This window comes from Stegodyphus dumicola, chromosome X1, assembly GCF_044657685.1.
Source record: "Stegodyphus dumicola isolate Sdum_Otavi_A_Nest chromosome X1, ASM4465768v1".
Classification (NCBI taxonomy): domain Eukaryota; kingdom Metazoa; phylum Arthropoda; class Arachnida; order Araneae; family Eresidae; genus Stegodyphus; species Stegodyphus dumicola.
Window position 1 is genome coordinate 51,531,799 of NC_140780.1, and position 20,795 is coordinate 51,552,593.

The 20,795-nt window shown below is 34.2% G+C and overlaps 1 protein-coding gene across 1 annotated transcript in view; it reads left to right on the plus strand.

Annotated features, from left to right (window-relative positions):
* LOC118184606 (basic phospholipase A2 Ts-G6D49-like) overlaps positions 1-20,795 on the plus strand; it is a 94,656-nt gene that overhangs the window by 28,761 nt on the left and 45,100 nt on the right. The window contains exon 2 of the mRNA XM_085808470.1: positions 14,990-15,266. Coding sequence (XP_085664596.1) covers positions 14,990-15,266 — 277 coding nt within the window. The remainder of the gene's footprint in view (positions 1-14,989; positions 15,267-20,795) is intronic.

Below are 20,795 nucleotides of genomic sequence, written 5' to 3' on the forward strand. Positions count from 1 at the left end.
TGCATTACTGTCATTAACACAATACAAATTTTAGCTTTATTTTCCAGTTTTTATCTTTTCAAGCGAGCTGTGCTCTTTTAAAGCTAGTAAATTAAGGCAATTACTTTTATATCAAAGACTTTCTAGTTTTCATCTTTTCAGTGAAACTGAGCTTTTTCGGAATTTGTAAATTTAAGGCTTTTCGTAACTTTCGTAACTTTTGTATAGAGGACTTCCCTTCTCGTAAACAATGTTTTCCACTAGCAGAATTTTTTTTAACTTCTCCTTTATTTTTTTCTTTTTTCTTTTTTTTTTTTCCTTTCTCTCATTCTGGAAGAAATTAGCTTACACATCCTTTAGATCATGAATAAGATCCTGTTTTTTTAGATTCGGATTTTGAACATAAATCTGTCTTTCTAAGTGTCTTCCATATATATCTATAGGTTTCATGTCCAGGGATCTTGCTCGCCAGTAGTTAACATTAAAATTCATCTCTCCAAAAGTATCTCCAATTTTCCTGTGACATAGTTTTGCGTTGCTAACTATGAAATGCAATTCTGCATCTCTAACACCATAAAACAACTGAATATGACGCCAAAGGAACTGCTGCTCATAGCTACATTTCCCACCACCTGCAGCTCGGTAGATTCATATATCACTAATTTTCCCCGCCTTATGACACCCAACGCCATAATATCTGCACTTTTTCTGGTTATTATCGGACACTGTTTGGTATCATTTTCTCCACTAAATTAATTGATATCTAGAATCATAGGACAATGAGTTTATTCTTATCTACATTTAGTAAACTGGTAACTTAACCAGCTTTTATGTATACCTTACTACCGAGCTCTGAGTGGAGCAAATCTACGGGCATATAGTTCGATATGTTGCAGATTTCTTATTATAGTTCCTAGAAGTATTAGCTATTCTGTGCTGGAATGGAAGCGAACTTGCTAAGCTTGACAGCTCATGAAAAATTGATTATTCTTAACTGCTACAGCTAAAAATACGTTTCGTGCTCTGTAGTAAAATTCATAACATGCATCTGAGATATATTCCATTTTACTGACTAGCTACCCTTGATAATAGATACCATACTTTATACAAGTTTTACCCTCTCTCAAGGTGTCTAGCATGAACAGTTTCTTAGAGATACTTCTCATAACTCTGTTAGACGACTTCATGTTGCAAATAACTTTTCAAGTGTTGTTCCCATCATGAGAATGGTAGAGTAATATTTTTGAGACAATTCGAAAATTTCATGCTTGTAATTATATTTTTATACATCATGATTCTCCTTCAGACACAACTCGCATACAGCTAGCTTTTGCCTCTTATGCGTTAAAATGCTACCTTGTAACCTCTGAACTTAAGATTCAATGATATGCGTATACATTAGTCATAATGATTACAGATACGTTAATTGTCACTGATTATTGCCTGATTTGGTCTTGAAAGCATTCAAAAAGGCTTTCGTCCATAGATCTTGGATATCAACAAGAATGTAAATTTATTCGCAACCATCTGAAGTCATTCTGACCATGAAACTTGGAAAGTGTATATTAAATGTTTGTTGCTTATTTAAATATCTAAAATTATTTTGTCCAATAGAGGGTGTGTATATGATATTTCTTTGCGAAATAATACGCTGGTTTGGAAATATCTAAGCAATTATGGTACTGAAGACTGTTTTTAACGGTTTATTAATTGAAACTTTAATAAAAAGTTATTTATTGATTAATAAGCTGTTATATGGAATAATTATGCCGTCTTTCCGGCAGCAACATTTAATTATATGCCGACTGAATTAAATTCGCAACTTCAACTAACAATCTGATTTCAAAACACTAACAAATTAAAAATTAACTCTGAAACATTTTTATGGGTTTCACGTATCAACACTTACTTGAGATCAACCATTCATTTCGCCTCTTAGTTTCTGATTATTCAGTGAAAAGCAGACCACTCCTTTAATATCTACTTGGTTTGATTAAGTGAAAAGATGAAGACGACGGTAAAAATTATCCCCAAGAAGATATAGAATACTCTGCCGCTTTAACGTTCGAACTTACCGAATGTTAAGTAAGAGAAATATGACAGGTAAAGAGGAATGACCTTCTGCCAATAGTCGCCGAATGTATCACTAATTCACCTTCACGCGGATGGCATATCTGTTTGATGAAAATGCTATCTGCCTGAAAATGTCGTTTCAGCTGTGATATTCTTCTGTGAGGTAAAGATGATTAGTCATACGCATTTTATCGACCGAAGATGAAAGGCAATTGATATTTATATAAGAATGCTCGCACTTAAAATACGGAAAAATTTCATTTCATGAAATTCTGTTAGCGGCATGCATATGTTTTTCAAGATCGTGAAAGCCCGTTAGATGATACGACACCCGGCCAATCAACGGCCAACGTAGTTGTTACACCCGGCACTCATTGGAAACAGAAGAATGAGAGGAAATGGACCTTAAATTAAACGTACGTCTCTTAAAACATAAATTCAGTGTTAGTCGGAACACAATAAGGACAGTCATGCATAAGAAGTTAGAACAGAGGTATGTGTACAATAAATCCAAAATTGTCGTCGAATGCACAATATATCTTGTATTGTGCCTTGAATTAGAGCACTTGCAGGAAAGTGGGAATAACCTGCCTCTCCTTTCCAGATTAGTGACGGGTGTCGAAACAGTATGCTTTCTTTTCGAGCCAGAAACAAAATAAATAGTCTGTGACAGAAACATCCAGCAGCTCCACTAAGCAGTAAATTCAAAGCTGTGTCACAGACTCGAAAACGCTTTTTAATATGTTCTTCTACGAAAGGATATGATACTCATCAGCTCATTGAAGAGGTACTGTTAAATACTACAACGACAGCATACCGGCACTAAAAGCGAAAGGTGAGAGATGTTGACCTCTAGTCAACGGTCTTGCATGATAAAGCTCAGTCCCATGTTTCACGTGACATAACATATGTTACGGTGAAACACCGAAATCTGGAGACTGTCGACTTTCACCGGTGAATGTCAACATTCACATAGTCTCTTGGTGTATGTCCGAAATATTTTCCAAATACTCTTATTTCTGACTTACACCGGTCAATGTCGACATTCACCATGTACTAATGGTGAATGTTGAACATATAACAATATTATATTTTCTTCTCCGTAATTCAGTCGCGAATAAACGCACTTGAGACTTGAAATAAGAACTTAAGAACATGAGAATCTAAAACACACAATACATTCAAAATGAGAAAGGAAAATAATAGAAGTTAAAAACTTACTTAATTATACAGTACGTTCTAAATGAGAAAATAAAATAACAGTAATAAAATCTTACTAAAATATGTGATTCAAATCTTATTTATTGCAACAACTTAGACTATTATGGCACTTTATGACCTCTCTTTTCGACTTTCACCAGAGCATATCTGTGATTGTCGACATACACCGGTGAGGGTCCGAATATACAAGAATGTAGTGAAATATTCGGTCTTTCACCGACGTATTTGGTGAATGTTGATATTCTCCGGTGAAAGTCGACATTCTCCAATTTCGGTCTTTCACGGTAACATATATACTTCTGACGAAATATCATTTGAAAATACTACAGTATCCGCCCTACAGCCCGAACCCGTCACCTACGATTATCATTTGCTTGATCTCACGAAACGACTTTTCAGAAGTGTTTGCAAAGCGCTGATTTGAAAATGTTCAGGAAAATCTTATTAAACTTCATAATCTTCAAACTATTTGCAAAAGTTCATCTCTCCCCTCTCTGCGTAATAATTAATGCTGTAAAAAGCAATTTATCGTTTGCTTGGAGCAAAAATACTTTCAGAGCCTTTATACAGCATTCATAGTTACGAAACGAATAAATATAAGAATATAGAACGATTACGCAGAAATTTAAGTTACAGCTCCTATAACCAACCTTTTCATCACAGATTTCACTGCCGTTACAGGCTGAATAAACTGTTATAAAACTGCACTGGCTGAAAAATGTACTCGTATGTGCGTTTAGCGAATGTCTACGTTGTTTTATTATAAATAATAACATTACCAAAGAAATTCGTCATTAAAGGAGTCTAGCGAGATTACAAACGAAATTCAAATAGTAATTCTTACCCTTTTTTAATTTAACTCTTGAATAAGCATAAACTAAATTAATGCTAAGCACATGTTTTCTTACTACTCATAATTATTAAGAAATACCTGATTCTTTTTTCAAGCAAAATTTTAAATAACACTTGTAAATAAAGAACTTAAACCTCGCAAACTGAATAAATTATAATCTTCAACATCGTAAAAACATTTGTAGACTCAATAGACTATTTTGAAGTAGGAGACTCGAAAAATATACTATGCCCTCGCCAGGACTCGAACCCTGTACCTCTCGAATACGCTTCCAGTTACACCCCGAAGGCCTGCGGATAGGAGCGAGAAAATACTTTATAAAGTAAATATCTGAATGAAATTCAGATTACTAAAAAAAATCGTTAGTCCAGTTTTAGGTAATTTGATAGTCATAATCTAAATTCTAAAATCACTTGAGACGTATAAGTGGTAAACAGGTGTAGATGAAAAAGGGGAAGAATTTATTTAACTGATTTTATGCATTTTAATACATTTCAAAACATATTTATTTCCCATATGAGCACGTAACTATATATTTGAACTATGCATAAAGGCTTAGGAAGCACAACTTTAAAACAGTTTTGAAAGAGTATTGAATGAACGAAAACTCAGAGACCAAGAATCAAAAAATAAAACATGTGTCAGCTTATAGTAACACAAAACCATAATGGAAACAGCACGAAAATTTTGAAACGTAAGAAACTGTCAATAGTAAATAGAAGCTCGATAATCTGCGTATATATCCTTACTCTAAAATAAAGTTAACCTCTACGTATAATAAAAGGAAGAGTCTGTCTGTGTGTGTGTCTTTCGTTCGTGCTGCGCGTAAGCTAATAGATTCAGGGCTACCAAATTTGGCACATAAGGTGCATCTAGACAAAAGTCAGTGCATCTAGAAGCGACTTTTTCAAAAAACGAATGAGTTCCTTTTTTTTTTTTTTTTTTTTTAAATTATACGTGGGTTTTTTTTTTTTTTTTAATTATACGTGTTTTTTTTTTTTTTTTATCATACGTGGTTTTTTTTTTTTTTTTTTTTTTTTTTTTTTTTTTTTTTTTTTTTTAATGAAATCGCATCAGATCGATAATCCTCTCTCATTAGATCAGCAACAATGGCACGCAGCCATTATTGCTGATGTATCACTGGTGCCATTGTTACTGATATCAGTAAAATCCTCTCTGCTATCTATCTATCTAAATATCTAATCTATCTATCTAAAATCGGATATAAATAATAGACCTTACCTGGTTCTTGATCTTCTGAGCTTCTAAAGAGAGTAATTGAAAATTACTTAGCTTTTAATCCTTTATTGATACATTATACGAAGAACAATTCACTTGATAAGACACATCTTACACATCTAGCTACATTCAACTACATTTTAAAGATAAAAGTAAACAAATCAGTTTTAAATTCAAAGGCTCATTACCGCCCCTATTGGCTGTTTGCAACATCCTCCGAGGCCAACAGTTCGTCAGGAGACGCAAATGTTCATTAAGTGTTGACTGAGAGTTCCAGAGGACATAACAGTTGCACAGGTCTTCTAATGAGAGTTCCATTCGAAAGTCTCACGGTGCATGCACGGACACGACCATCACGTCCAGAATATAATTCTGTCACAATATCCAGTCGCCATACAAGTCTAGGCGCATTGTCTTCTTTTATCAAAACCACAGTTCTCTCGAAGTTCTGTGGGTCGGTTTACTGATTGTGATTGATGAGCTGACCTAAGCTCAAGAAGATATGATGCCTTCCATCTTTTCCAAATTCGATTAACTTGGTATCTTCTCATTTTCAAAAGTTGAGATTCGGAGGAAGAAATTACTTAAAATACTAAGTCGCTTGAGGAAGAGTTAATAATCGTCGTCTAATCAAGAAATGTCCAGGTGTCTGGTTCTGGTTCATTTGTATCGCTGAAAATGTAAGTGAGATGCCTAGAGTTGATAACTGCCTCTGTTTCTATCAATATAACTTCCAGCTCTTGAAATGAAACTGATGTTCTTCCTAAGATTCTCTTTAGAGACATCTTAACTGACCTCACTAAGCGTTCCCAAAAACCACCCCACCAGGCGGCTCCTTCGACGATAAATTTCCATTTGATTTGGGAAGTTATATACTTCCCAAATAAATTTTGACTTCTTCCCCTCTCATTATTTTCCACAGCAAATTAAGTTCTCGGTTTGCCTTGGGGAATGTCCTTGCATTATCACTATAAATCACACTGCAAATGCCTCTTCTTCCAACAAATTTTCGAAAAGCTTGTAGAAATGACTGAGTGGTTAAGTCAAGAATCAATTCCAAATATATCGCTCTTGTTACTGCGCAAGTAAAAAGCAGTACATAGGTCTTCTTCATGGTATCTCGATCTTTAATATATAATGGTCCTAAGTAATCCAATCAAGTCGTTTGAAAATGATATGCTTCTGATATTCTGTCAGCCGGCTGTGGCGCAGTAATCTGAGTCACTGGCTTCGTTCGAAATTTCTGGCATAAAAAGCATTTATGTATAACACTCTTAATTCTTTGCCTGGCTCATAAAATCCACATTTTCTCTCTAAGATGAATTAGTGTTTCTGCTACACCTCCATGTCTTACTCTTTCATAGCAGTCCTTAATGATGAGATCAGACAAGTGACAAACACTTGGCAACAAAACTGGATATGCTTCTTGATGCGAAATGTTAGCATATTGAAGACTCCCTCCGACTGAAATTATTCCTCTTTCATCTAAAATAGGGTTAAATTGCCTAATGATTGAATTTGCTGGCAATGGTCTTCCTTATTCTTGCGGAAAGTACTCCATCTGTGTTCTTTTGATCCAATACTGTTCAGCCAATTGAAGTTCTTCTGTTGTTAAACATCCATTTTTCTTATTGTGTGAATTCTTCAAATTGTAAATGAATCTCTGAATCCAAGCTGTGATTCATAATACGTTGCTAAGTTTGCTGAATTTCCGTATGTCAAAAAGTGTTTCTAATTCAGTTCCTACGAAAAAAGTAACAGCCTTTTCTATTTCGGATTCAGCTTCAAACGAATCAGAATTTTCATTACTCGACTGCGGCCAGTGGTCTTTGTCTTTCCTTATCCAATGTGGTCCATTCCACCACAGTTCCTTATCCTTAAGAGCAACTAAGTTGTCTCCTCTAAACCGCAAATCTGCTGGGTTTTCCTTTCCGAAACAGTGATTCCACCAATCTGAATTAGAAATAGTCCTTATTTCTTCAACTCTGCTTTTTACAAACAACTTCAATTTTCGAGAATTTCCTTTGATCTAATGAAAAACAATCATTGAATCAGACCAGAAATAAAATTTAGTATCCTTCGGAATTTCCAAGTTGTTTCGAATGTACTGAAATAATCTAGCTCCTACAAGCGCTGCAAGAAGTTCCAACCTAGGTAATGTAATTTCATGCACTGGAGCAACTCTTGATTTTGAAGCTACTAAAAGCGAACTAGAGTTTCCAACTAAATCGCTGTAACGTAAATAAATTACAGCTCCATAGGCTGTTTTGCTTGCATCTGCAAAACAATGACGTTGCCAATTAGTTAATTCGTCATTTTCTTTTAGTTCAAATAAATGCCGTGGTGACATCATTTCATTCAAGTACCGCAATTCTTCACACCAATCTTGGTATATTTTCGCCAAATCTGGTGGTAAAGGTTCATCCCATTCCAGCCTTCTCTTCCATATTTCTTGAAGTATCATTTTCGCCCTAATTGTGAACGGAGAAATAAGTCCAATTGGATCAAACACCTCTTTTCGACGATTTGAATTCATATTCATTGTTCGTATTCAACAGTTTTTCGTTGTCAATGCTTATAAAATCTTCCTCAGAAGTCCAGCAATAGCCGAGTACCTTACAGGGCGAAGTATCAGAAGCAGTTTTCTCATTGAATCGATCCTGGAGCAGAGATATATTTGTTCGCCATTTCCTCATGTTAAATCGAGCTTCTCCTAAAACGAACTTCACCTGTCGATGTACTTCAAAGGCAGTTTCTTCATCTTGCAAACTCTGGATAAGATCATCAACATATAATTTGTTACTTAGGATTTGGAACACAAATGGGTAGTCTCTTTCATGCTTACTTACGTGATGTTTCAATGTTGCATTTAACAAGAATGGACTTAACCTTAGTCAAAAACTAACTCGCGTCATTCTCAGCATTTCTGGTTCCATGTTTGTATGATCTTTAATCCACAGAAATCTGACAGCATCTCGGTCTTCCGGTGCTAATGCTATCTGCAAGAATGCACTTTCAGTATCAGCTGTCAAGGCGACCCTATTCAATCTGAACTGCGGAAACAAGGCCAGCAAATCTTGCGTTAAATTCGGACCGAGGCTCAGACAGTCGTTTAGGGAAACGGAGTTTATTACACTAGAAGATGCATCAAAAACAATTCTCATTTTTGTAGTTAATTTATCTTCACGAATTACTGCTGGGTGAGGCATATAATAAATTTTACTTTCAGACATACTGGAATCAACCTTTTCGGCTATTCCTTCTGCAAAATGCTTCGAAATGATTTCCTTATATTGATTAAGAAAGGAAGAATTTCTCTTAAATTTATTAACTAATTTTTGAAAACGTCCTTCGGCAATGGCATAGTTATCGGATAAAAATTCAACATTTTCATTCCACGGAAGACTGACTTCATAGCGACCATTAACCAATTTATAAGAGCTTTCGAATTCCCTTAAAACCTCATCATCTTTAAAATTTTCATTGCACGCAATTCCCAAACTTTCTAAATCAAATATTTTCTTTAAAATCTCCATTTCTTCTGCGTTTTCATTTCGAACAATAGTTTTCATTACTCTGACTTCCCTAGAGTTCAATCTGATTGAGACGTCAGATCCGTTGAACACATACCCAAGTTTCGTTTCCATTCCTACTAACGATCCTGGCATTCGTTTTATTTTCCCAGTAACAATACTCCAAAAATAATCTGAACCAATTAACAAGGATATTCTTAAATTTTCAGAATCTAATTCGTCTGCCATTTGTATTTTCGTCTGCTTACAATAAATCACTAATCTCTCTACTAAGTGCTTTAACTATATCTTCAGAAACACACGGAGTTTCGATAGCTTCTAAAGTTATTATTTCTTTCGAATTATAAACACTTCTCAAATTTACCTTCACACGATTACTCATTATTGTTTTTTTCTGCTTTGGAACCAAAAACAAAAATACTTAAATGTTCCTGACTTATCACTTCCAAATTTAATTTACGAGGTATCTGTTTATCAATAAAAGTCCTTTCACTCCCTGTATCAAATAAACATTTAATTATTTTCACTTCCTATTTTCCTTTAGTTAGCATACCTATGGCTGTCTGCAAACATATGTTGCAACCCTCTCGACTTGAAACGGAATAATTTTATGTATGATTTATATCGCTGTCATCAACCTTTATTTAATTTATTTCATTTCCCGATAAGCCTTTTGTCACTGATCCCTCCTCGCAAATATAATGGCTATGTTTTTTACCGCACTTCTTGCACCGTATTCGATTGCGGCAAAATCTAGAAACATGAGATTTTTTTAAACAATTAAAACAATATCCGAGACGTAATAAACTAGCCTTCCGTTCACTTATAGGTAAAGGACATTTATCGATCGTAAGTTCATCTGTAGAACAAAATATACATGCATTTTTTATTGTAGTAGTATTTAACGCTGCTGCTGTCGGTATACGTTTAGAATTCTCATATTTCCTGAACTGCGAAATTTTCATTTTATCGGCTTCGTCTGTCTTTCGAAATAAAAATGTTTTCTCACGTGTTTCTATTTCCCTTTTAAGAAATTGGAGTAATTTTGAACAATTCCACGTGTTTTCTTCGTTAACAGAACGATTATATTCTAATACGATATCTTCAGGAATTAATTTTACTAAAATATCGAAACGAATTCCACCGTAATTATTTAGTTCTATCCCTGCTGTTTCGAGACTTCGAAATCTGAATAGTAACTGTGCCATGTAATTGTCTCAGTTCCTTTAAGTTCGAACATGATTTCACAGGTGTTAAGCCTGAAAGTTTGTTTAGATGTGAACGTACAATAATTTCGTTTTTACCAAATCGCTCTTTTAATAGCTCAACAGCTAAATCGTAATTATTTTGCGTTAATATCAATCCTTGCATACATTTTAATGCGGAATCCTTTAAGCACGATTTTAAATAGTTAAATTTATCAATTTTTGATAACTGTTTATTCTCATGAATTGCACTTTCAAACTGTCCCCAAAATCCCTGCCAGTTTTCATATTTGCAGTCGAACGGTTCTATTTTTAATTTCGGCAGTTTAACATTAGGATAATTAATAGTTACCCCTTCTTAGAAATTCTAGAGGATTCATTGTGTGCATCAGTTTTACTTTCGTTTTCAACTTTAAGCTTAAAGTGTCTTTCTAGTTTCCATTTGGAACTCGTAATATTTTCGCGGTATTCGTGGTTGTCAGAACATCAGCTTCAAGCATTTCTAAATCACTTACAATGATTTCTATGGCAGAATCTTGCTGATAGATCTGATTAGCTTTTTGTTCTGACATTTTAAATCATCCAAATGTCAATGTGTCATTTATTTTATTCACAATTTTAGTTAAAAGAAGTTCGAATAGCTTTTCTTTTACTCTTTAACTTCTCTAATTCACTAGGCTGTGCCATTTTCAATTAGTATAGCTCCCGGTAGTTCGGCACCATAAAATAAAATCGGATATAAATAATAGACTTACCTGGTTCTTGATCTTCTGAGATTCTAAAGAGAGTAATTGAAAATTACTTAGCTTTTAATCCTTTATTGACACATTATACGAAGAACAATTCACTTGACACTTGAATTCACATCTTATACATCTAGCTACATTCAACTACATTCTAAAGATAAAAGTAAACAAATCAGTTTTAAATTCAAGGGCTCACTACCGCCCCCTATCGGCTGAGTTTGCAACAATCAGCACTGTTGCCACTCGGAAAAATGAGAATATTTCTGTGCAGATTTTAAATTTAATGTTTCTCTCGGATACTGGACGTTTGCCGAGAGAAGGCAATGAGAAGTTGGTTAATTTATTTATTAGGATAATTAATATTTGTGTTAAAGGATATTGCTTATGGCATTGTAATTTTTTAATATGTAATATATTTTTATTAATTTTTTTTGATAAAGCTGTTTCGCAGAGTAAAATTTTGTACACTTTTTTAATTTAATGTTTGGTGTTCCCATTAGTCATTTTTTTCGGTACATTTAAAAGCCAGAGGAAGGCTGGCCGCATAGTGGCTAGTGTAAGATAAAATCAAAAAATTATTAAGACCACTAAAAAGCAAACATATAAAGCATAAAATTTTCAGAACTTATTTTTTTAATCTTATGAGTGCATTGCGCCTAAAATTAAAATTACTTTTATAAAAAGAATACTTTTATGAATATTAGTGAAATTCCGCATAGTGTTCTTCAGAAAAATTGAACATGAGACTAGGTTATAGTCAATTCCATAAAAGCGATCATTACGGAAGATCATTTTTTTTTTCAGTGAAATGATGCAACAAGGAAATCAGATGACAGAAAAACAACAGTAAATGCTTTTTGTCCTCACACAAGATAACGCTCTAATAGTTTCCCAATTGCACCTTGACTACTTGTTCTCGCTGCAATTATTGTAGTTGACAGCCTAATAGTTTCTCTGTAGCTGAAAGTCACAAAGGCTTTGGAGATGTGACTGCTCTTTACGGTAATGTGATTTCATCTTGTCCTTGTAAGGACTCACTCAAGCATCTCGTTCCTTGCTCTGACTCTTTGAAATACAACGCGCTAACGGATGATGCGATAATATCGGTATATTAATCAATAATTCTTGTCCAATAAATACTTCTACGAATGCCGTAAAACGTATGTTTTTAGGTGCTTCTGATTCTGGCACGGATTAGGGGCATTTATGGTTTAGATAACTTTCTCTTCTTTGAAGAGAATTACATTTTTGCATTCATTACTTCTAAACGGATGTATAAGCAAGCTATTCTTATAATATATGAAATTTGGAGTATACTGTAATGCTCTTGGATAAAGTCAGCTTCATAGTTCAAAAAACATTCTTATGAATCTGAGTAAATATTGTTACGAATTTGGTATTTAAAAAGCTAATGTTAGTTCAATTATAAATTAAATGGTTTTATTTCTCGCGCAGTGCAGCGCGTGAAGAATATTAAAAGAAAGCTAAGCCGGAAAATTGAAAATACAAGAGCGCGTGCATTAAATAAATAAATATCTCTTTTTGATTTCGAGAAAGTACTGGAAAATTCTAGCGCGTGGTTTTAAAATCTTATAAAAGGAGGAAAACATCTCAGTTTGTAGTAGTTGCTTAGTTTGTTATTGTTTAGAAAACTGCTCTTGTTGATTGTAGCGAATTCGCGGATTAGCGTTCTTTAGCTGTTTTGAATTACGTTCTATTGACATTTGAGTAGTTAAAAGAAAACTACTGTGAGATATTGTAATACTGCATGATAATTTGAGAAAATTTAAGCATTTTTGTTGTGATAATAATAAATTTTTGTTCATTTTTCATCGGACTTGTGCATTCATTTCATAACGAACCCGTACGCACGCAACAATATGAATGCAAGGAAACCGCACGGAATTGAAATAAGATTTTAGCTGAAAATTGTAACCAAATTAAACTTTTAGAACGTACAATTAAGCTCTACTTTTCTGCAATGTTTGGCCGTCAAGCCAATTTCATACAAAATATTTAAATAAAACCAGTTAATAACTATCAAACATAAATAAACACTTCTTCTTGATACAGATAAACAAACAGATAAGCTATCAATTGCTTTACGTCAAAATGATTAAAACCTAATCACTTGAAACGAGATACTTTTTATTACCAAGAAGCCCTTCTCATATATATATTTATCAAAACTAAAATTTTTGTGTAGAAATTCTCTGTCCCTAAATTTAAAAACTGTAGAGACATCAGGTATTTTTTGAGGAAGCTGGCAAGATGAAAAATATGCAACGCCTTCGCCGGGAATCGAACCACGGACCTGTCAAATACGCGCTGAGCGTGCAGGGCACCACACCACGAAGGCATGCCACGAAGGCGGGGAGAAATACCTTATATACCCCCCTTTTAAAGGGCGACTGAGGTTTTTAGGGGACCCAGTCGCCAAATCCTGGGTGAGAAGAATCATCATCCAACTCCCTTTTAGTTCGGGCGCCACTTTAGAGACATTAGGTATTTTTGGGAGAAGCAGGCAAGATGAAAAATATGCAACGCCTTCACCGGGAATCGAACCACGGACCTCTCAAATACTCGCTGAGCGTGCAAACCACCGCACCACGAAGGCATGCCAAGAAGGCGGGAGAAATACCTTATGAAACAACTGAAATAATATTTTGTTTCCTATACGAGTTACATGATTAGATATTCCAAATACCTTAAAATATTTGCCATTACATTCCATATGTCTGAGATGTTTCATGTGATTGTGAAAACATGTATAAACATCCTTTGACTCCCGTATCATCCCTATAACAATTTTTTTGCATCCAATTAGCGCCATTTTGATCGGTATTGGGGATTTGTGGAAACTAGCTACAACGAAAAAAAGCTCACATTCGAGCTTGGGAAAGTCACTAATATTTCAAATATCTTTACGGAATGAGGATGCTTAAAATCGGTTTGACAGATTAACGGTGGAAAAAGAGAAGGTCTGAGGCATTCATACTCATTTCTCAAAATGATCTCCATCACAACTGAGTTGGAGCTTAAATTATATTGCTTTCACGTACTTTGTTACAAACGAATAACCCAACCCAATCTATCCTCTTAAAATGTAGAACCTCCTATGCAAATCTAAATTTCCATACAAGTTTCCCCAGTTTTTGTTGTTTTTATAACTCAGATATACTATTAGGAGCATGTTAGACTAGTATGAAGTCTGATTTATTAATACAGGCCTTTTGACTATGGTCTGACGTCAAAATTTTGAGATATAATACACTTTCCAAGTTCCCTTTCGCTTTCATGATAAAAAAAAAAACATTGTAAGGTGTAACTTTTTTATCTTGTTCATCGTACGTATGTCGAAACAATCAGCATCTCACTTCGGAATCGAACTACTGATTAGAATAATGCCTTTAAAAGATCAGTTTTCGCTTATATTTCGATTTAGATATTGACGAGGAATAGTATCATTTCTCTTCTTTCGTTCCTTAGTATTTTTGATTTTCCCAATAATCATAAATTTTCGTTTCCTGTTTCTGTTAAAGAATTTCGATAAAAGTTCATGACATAAATTAAGTATGCTTAGTTCTCAGTGCTGTCATAGTAAATGACATAATTAAATACAACACTATTCTTAGTGTTATACAGTGAAATTTGAGCTCTTCTGAAATCAGAATGGTTCAAAAGTTATTTAAATTCATTTTCTTGCAACTGATCTTTGCCTGCGGGGGTTCCTTGTTTATGTTTTTTAAAGATTCTCGCAGCGAAGCTATGCAAGAGCACTAAATGAACATTTAATACGAATAAGATATTTACCTGAATGAATACTTCTTTTAATGGGAAGACAGCTGGCTGACAACATTCATAAGTAAACTGCAAGCTATAATATTATTTTTAATAGCAGTATTCATTCTTCAATAGAAACAACAAATGTTTCTAAAACATGCTAAATGGAAACCATTTTCAGGTAACTATTTTCATAAAATAGATTAAATAAATCTTGCACTTCCGAAAAAAAGCATATACTTTCGGGAGAAGTGCATTGTTCTACATGGCTTATAAAATATTTATTTGTTATTCTACAGTTCCCTCGATTTTACTTAAAGTACATTTTAACCCTTCCTCATTTCTTATTTTTTTTAGGTGTCATTTTGCTCCCCTCAGATGTGCAAAGTGCACAGATTAAGGAATATGTATTGTCCTCAGAAAATCGACAAACTACTCCACTTTTTAGGAAGTTAGAAAACAAGACTGACCCTTTACCGAAAGCGCAAACAAAAAAACAAAGAAACAGACGAAATGTGATGCAGATGGCAAGAATGCTGAAATGCATGTCAGGCTGTAATCCTTTAAGTTATAGAGGTTACGGATGTTATTGCGGGTACATGGGCTCTGGACAACCCGTTGATGACATTGACAGGTAAATTACATATATTTTTATTTTTCTATAAAATTTACCAGTTACCTTTCCGTTATTTTATCTGCAAGTGTCTCCTCATTATAATTGAAATCCTTTGCAAACTGAATTGCCAAGACAGAAAAACAATCTGATTCTTCCAACGAGGTTTAAAATACATGATTTGGTTTTAAAAGGAATAAAATTTTCTCTTCTACAATTTTCCCTCTTGCATATTTGTTGAATCACAATAAGTAATTCTGTGACGCTTTAACGTTGTGCCCCACCTTTCTATTTTCACCATCTTTATTCTCTAATCCTATGCTTTACCTTTTTATTACTCAACCGGCATTTCTTTTAGTTTATCAAAAGTGTCCGGCATTTATTCTGTTTTTTTCATAAAGTTCTTTTTTACTTCTCTTTAAGTTATGATACTGGATTTTAGCCTTTATTTAATTAATTTCAGCTGTCCATCTACACGTCTAATGCTTATATACTGCAGGATATGCAATGAATTTATGAAAACGGATAAATTTTTCTTCCTTGAAAATACTAAACGTAATCCCTCTGGTCGCGCACGTGCAAAACTCGTAACTCCCCAAAAAAGACAGGCTTTATAGAATACTATAACCAAATATGGAAGAAAATTGTCACTTGTATAGAGCCTTACGTTTCTTACGTTGTTATAAGGCCAGATCCAGAACAAGATTCCGCCCCCGTCACATTCTGCTTGACAGCTAGAATTATATCGACAGGTATCGCAGTAGCAGGTAAGCAGGTAAGCAGATAGTATTGGAACTTCTCTCTTTGTTTTCGACGCTACCATTTCTCCATTAAAATTTCCGTCTATATTCTCATAGTGTTTCTAATGTTCTCTCTATTTTCATTAGCGATGCTTCAACGGTTTTACGCTTTTTCCATTGGTTTGTTGCAAAAAAAGAATCCTTTTTTTTTTATCATCCCTTGATAGCGTATTATACAGTGCATTCGAAGCTGAAATACCGCCTGAGGCTATACGAGCTATTTCTTAATTTCTGAGTGAAATTTTAATTCCTGCCATAGACCTAAATAAGACAAAGTCCGATATTTTATTTTATTATCTATTTACTATTAATTTAATAATTTATTAAATTTTTATTTATCTCTTTACATTTTATTAAATTTTTACATTAATTTAAATATTCCAATATTTTAAATTTTAGTTATTTTACTTTTTTATTTTTCATCTTTCTTCGCGGGCTTCTGTAGAGTTTCGGCACTTCTAATTTTAGAAATTAAGCCCTGTTCACCAGTCACCAAACCATGGTCAGGATTTAAGAAACGTTGCTTTACTAAATTACAAAGGTTAGAAATTTCTTTCCAATTACTTATTTAGCCGATCTAATTTCAAGGTGCTAAAACTAAGGTAAAATCATCTGACTGATAACTAAGCAACTGATGATGAATTTATTCTGATCAATATTTTAACCCTACACGTATAATAACCCCATAATGGTCTTAAATATGGTGTGCATTATATCAGTTTCTATGTTTTGAAATCCATTATTATATTACATGGCAAAACAAAAAGTAATAATGCAAATAAAAGTAAACTATATATTTAGTGAAACAAATTCCTTCAAAGAAGAGATTTCATGAATAAACTCTTTCAAGACTTGACCTCAAAAACGCCACTTTGTAAGCAAACATCCGCGTAGGTTGATCTTGGCTGTTAAAACAAGTTTTAAGTAATTCAAATGTCACTGAACGTGATGCGTTCGTTTACAAAAATAATAACTAAAAATATCTTATCAGAAAAAACATAAATTAGCTATCGTGTGATTTAAACATTAAAAATTTCCTTTCTCATATGCATACTCTTATCCTACATTGTTTAATAGGATAGTAATTATATTCCTACATCTAGTATTAAGTGTTAATATTAAGCTATATTTTGCCAAAAATAAAATTCCTGACATGGCACACTATAGACATTTCTGGCATAATATGAATGCTTCCTAATGAGCTGCATTTAAAAGTAACTGAATGTTCGATACAAATCTAATTTATTCGAGAAAAAAGAAAAATAATAATTATTCCTTTGCATTTCAATGTTTCCAAGCAGAAGCAAAAAAATTACTAGTAGGAATTTTGAGAAATTTAGGAAGTAAAATATTAATTAAATATCAATTAAGACTAGAAAAACAAATTTTTTAGAAAACCAAAGTAATTTAGAAACTCTTGCCTATTGAAAACTTCCCCTATACGAATTATGCATGTAAACCTAAAATAAACTATATATAATCATCAAATATAAAAATAACAATAATAATAATAATAATAATAAAGCTAGTAAACAGCAAGTTTTAATTTAACTTACATAGAACTATATATTGGAATTCCTGAGTGTGGACAAGTATTTGCTAAACTAAATGAAGTTGAGTAATTTGTTACTGCTAACTGTAAAAATAGAGGGTGCTAATACAATGTAAAGTTGAGTGTTAAGCTGCTACCTGTGAGATCTATTGTAAAAAACCTATGCTGTAAACTTTAATGTAAAATGCTTGTTTTGTGTGCAAAAATGTTGCTAACTTTGAGGCATTTTTAAAATGTGTAAAAGAGTAAAAATTGCGTTGTTGTGACACAACTGCTACTGTTGTGAAAATAGATGTTGCAAACTACTAAAGATGTAAACATTTGAAAAAAAAAATTTTTTTAATTTTAGTAAAATTAAAAGTTCGAATAATCATTTTAATTGAATTAATTTAATTTTAATTTGAAGTAGCTTAAAAATTATTATTAAATATTAAGCTTAAAATAGTATTAAAAAGCTTTTAAATCACAAATTGAAATTATAGAAAATTATTGTAAGTTTTTGTTTTATTTTGCTTTGTTTTTACACTAGACTGCATTATTTAAAACTGAAGCTTTACAAGTTTAATCAAAACTTTAACTAAATACTGGCCAAAGGTAAGGAAAATTAGAAAAATTAGATAAAAATCGTCACTCAATTCGGGCTATAATTGAGACTTTTGAAAAGAGTTGGCCTTTCATTAGTAAAAGGAAAGAATCCAGTATTGATAAAATATACATTTTTACAAGTAATTAATTAATATTTACAAGTAATCCTTTAACTCTTCAAAATCCTCCATTACCCTCTAGTTAAGGTTTAAGGTAATATTATCATACCATAAGGAGTTAATGAAAAAGAAAAGTTGATGCCTGCCTTTTTAATATAGAAATTATTAAATTGTGTTGGAACCTGGTTATTGACTTGAACATTAATTAGTTTTTTTTATTTCTTCCTTTAAATTTTCTATTTCAGTACATATATTTTTAATTCTAATTATTTGGCTATGAAAAGTATATCTTCCTGTCTCTTCTTCCTGCCATCGTGATGACCATGTCTCTTGGAATGTTGTCTTGAGGAGCCTTTTTGCAACTTCTGCCGAAAGCGGAACTTTCTTGCCACGTTCTGGTTTGAGAGCTGTGGTCTTAGCTAGTTCATCCGCTCGTTCGTTGCCTTTCTAGAGTGTCCTTTTATCCAGTTGATCTTTAAAGGCATGGAGGAGCCTAACGTCAAGATTATCTCTCTAAGTGCTACCGTGTGCGGATGTTTTGGAGGAAATTAATTAAGCGCATTCAAAACGCTCATGCTATCTCTGAAGAATAAAGTGTGAGCTGCTCGTTGCGTACCTAACCATAGTGCAGCTTCTTTGAATGCGAGGGCCTCGGCTTGGAAGACTGAAGCGGAGTTGCCTAGACAGAATTGTGCTTGATAAATTTCTTCATTGTTTGAAAAGACCATGAATGCTGCCCCTACTCGTCCTGAAATTTTTTGATCCGTCAGAGAATCTTTCTATGCTGGCATAGGGTAGATGTAAATCTTCTTTAGTGTGAAGGTCTTCTTTGTAGTGTAGAAGTCGGTAGATTGATCTTTCTAATTCTGCTTTTAGATCGAGTGGGAGCGTGCCAGCTAGAACCTGAAGTGCTGTGATTGATGTGGTGCTATACGCACTGGTGATTTTTAACAGGATTACTCTCTGTATTTGTTGTAGTTTTTGACAAATTCTTGCTGTGCCAGTCATCCAGACTGGACAGCCGTAGAGGATAATGCGTTTTAGGTGTAGATGATTTAACAGGCGCCCCTTTTGTCTCCACTTGTCTGTGATTATCCTGCTTAGTTTATTGATGATTTGATGCGTCCGTAAGATGTGATACCCACGTGAGCTTCTTATCAAGCGTGAATCCGAGGTATTTAATGTTATCCTGACGTCGCAGTGAATGCCTTTCCCACTTTATGCGTGGTGGATTCAAGTCTATTTTTGAGCCATTTGGAAAGACTATCATCTGTGTCTTTTCAATATTGAAACACAGTTTGTTTGTTGTCTTGACTCCATTTTGTAAGCAATTTGAGTGCTGCGTCTGCTTTACGCTCTATTGTTGTTCTATTGCCGTCTATTATGAGTATAATTAAGCAGGAGAGATGAAAAATATGCAACGCCTTCGCCGGGAATCGAACCTCTGACCTCTGGAATATGCGCCCAGCGTGCAGACCACCCCACCACGAAGGCATGCCAAGAAGGTGGGAGAAATACCTTATATACTCCCTCTTTTAAAGGGCGACTGGTGTTTTTAGGGGACCTAGTTGCCAAATTCTGGGTGTGGAGAATCATTATCCAACACCCTTTTAGTTTGGGCGCCACTGTAGAAATATTAGATATTTTTTTTAACAGGAGAGATTAAAAATATGCAACGCCTTCGCCGGGAATCGAACCGTGGACCTCTGAATTACGCGCCCAGCGTGCAGACCACTACACCACAAAGGCATGCCAAGAAGGCGGGAGAAATACCTTGTGACCCTCAGTCTACTCCTGATGGAAAAAAATTAGCTAAGAGCATCTCAGTTAGAATTCTCCCCATTCCCCCTCCATGTTCCCAAATTTCGAGCAAAATCATTGAGAAAGCCGATAACCATGCTGAAAAACCAGACTGCCCAGGAAGAAGGAAAAAAAAAAAAAAAAACAAGCGGCAACAATAATTGTGCAAGAAATATGTAATATATGCATTGAGGAAATTACAGATGAGGTTTCGCAATATCTGTGGACTCAATTAAGATCGAAGAAAGCGAAACTCTGTACCAACCTGAACAAGAACAATATTAAAAAACATTAAGAACTCTCGCGTGTCCTTAATTCTTTGCAGTCACTTTTGCGATGAAGCTACGTACTTATACATGAGCTACATGTCGCTCAACAAGTTTAGTGGTTAGCGTCGCTAACTGCCGAACGGCCCGGGTTCGAATCCCGGAGAAGGTATCGATGTTTGTAAATATGTAATGTCCGTGAGGGATGGGGGCACTCTAAATGCGCGGCGAGTAGAAAGTCCTCTAGAGAGGTTTCTTGGTAGACCCTCGGACCCGTCCCCCCCAATAATAATAGACAATAAGTTTTATAAGATGCAAAGTGAACTCTATAAACCGATGCATTTTTTGAGAACTCGACAGACACATCCACTTAGATGAAAATAGCCTCATCTATGAAACATATCTGATATACTCGTAGAAAGAAAATG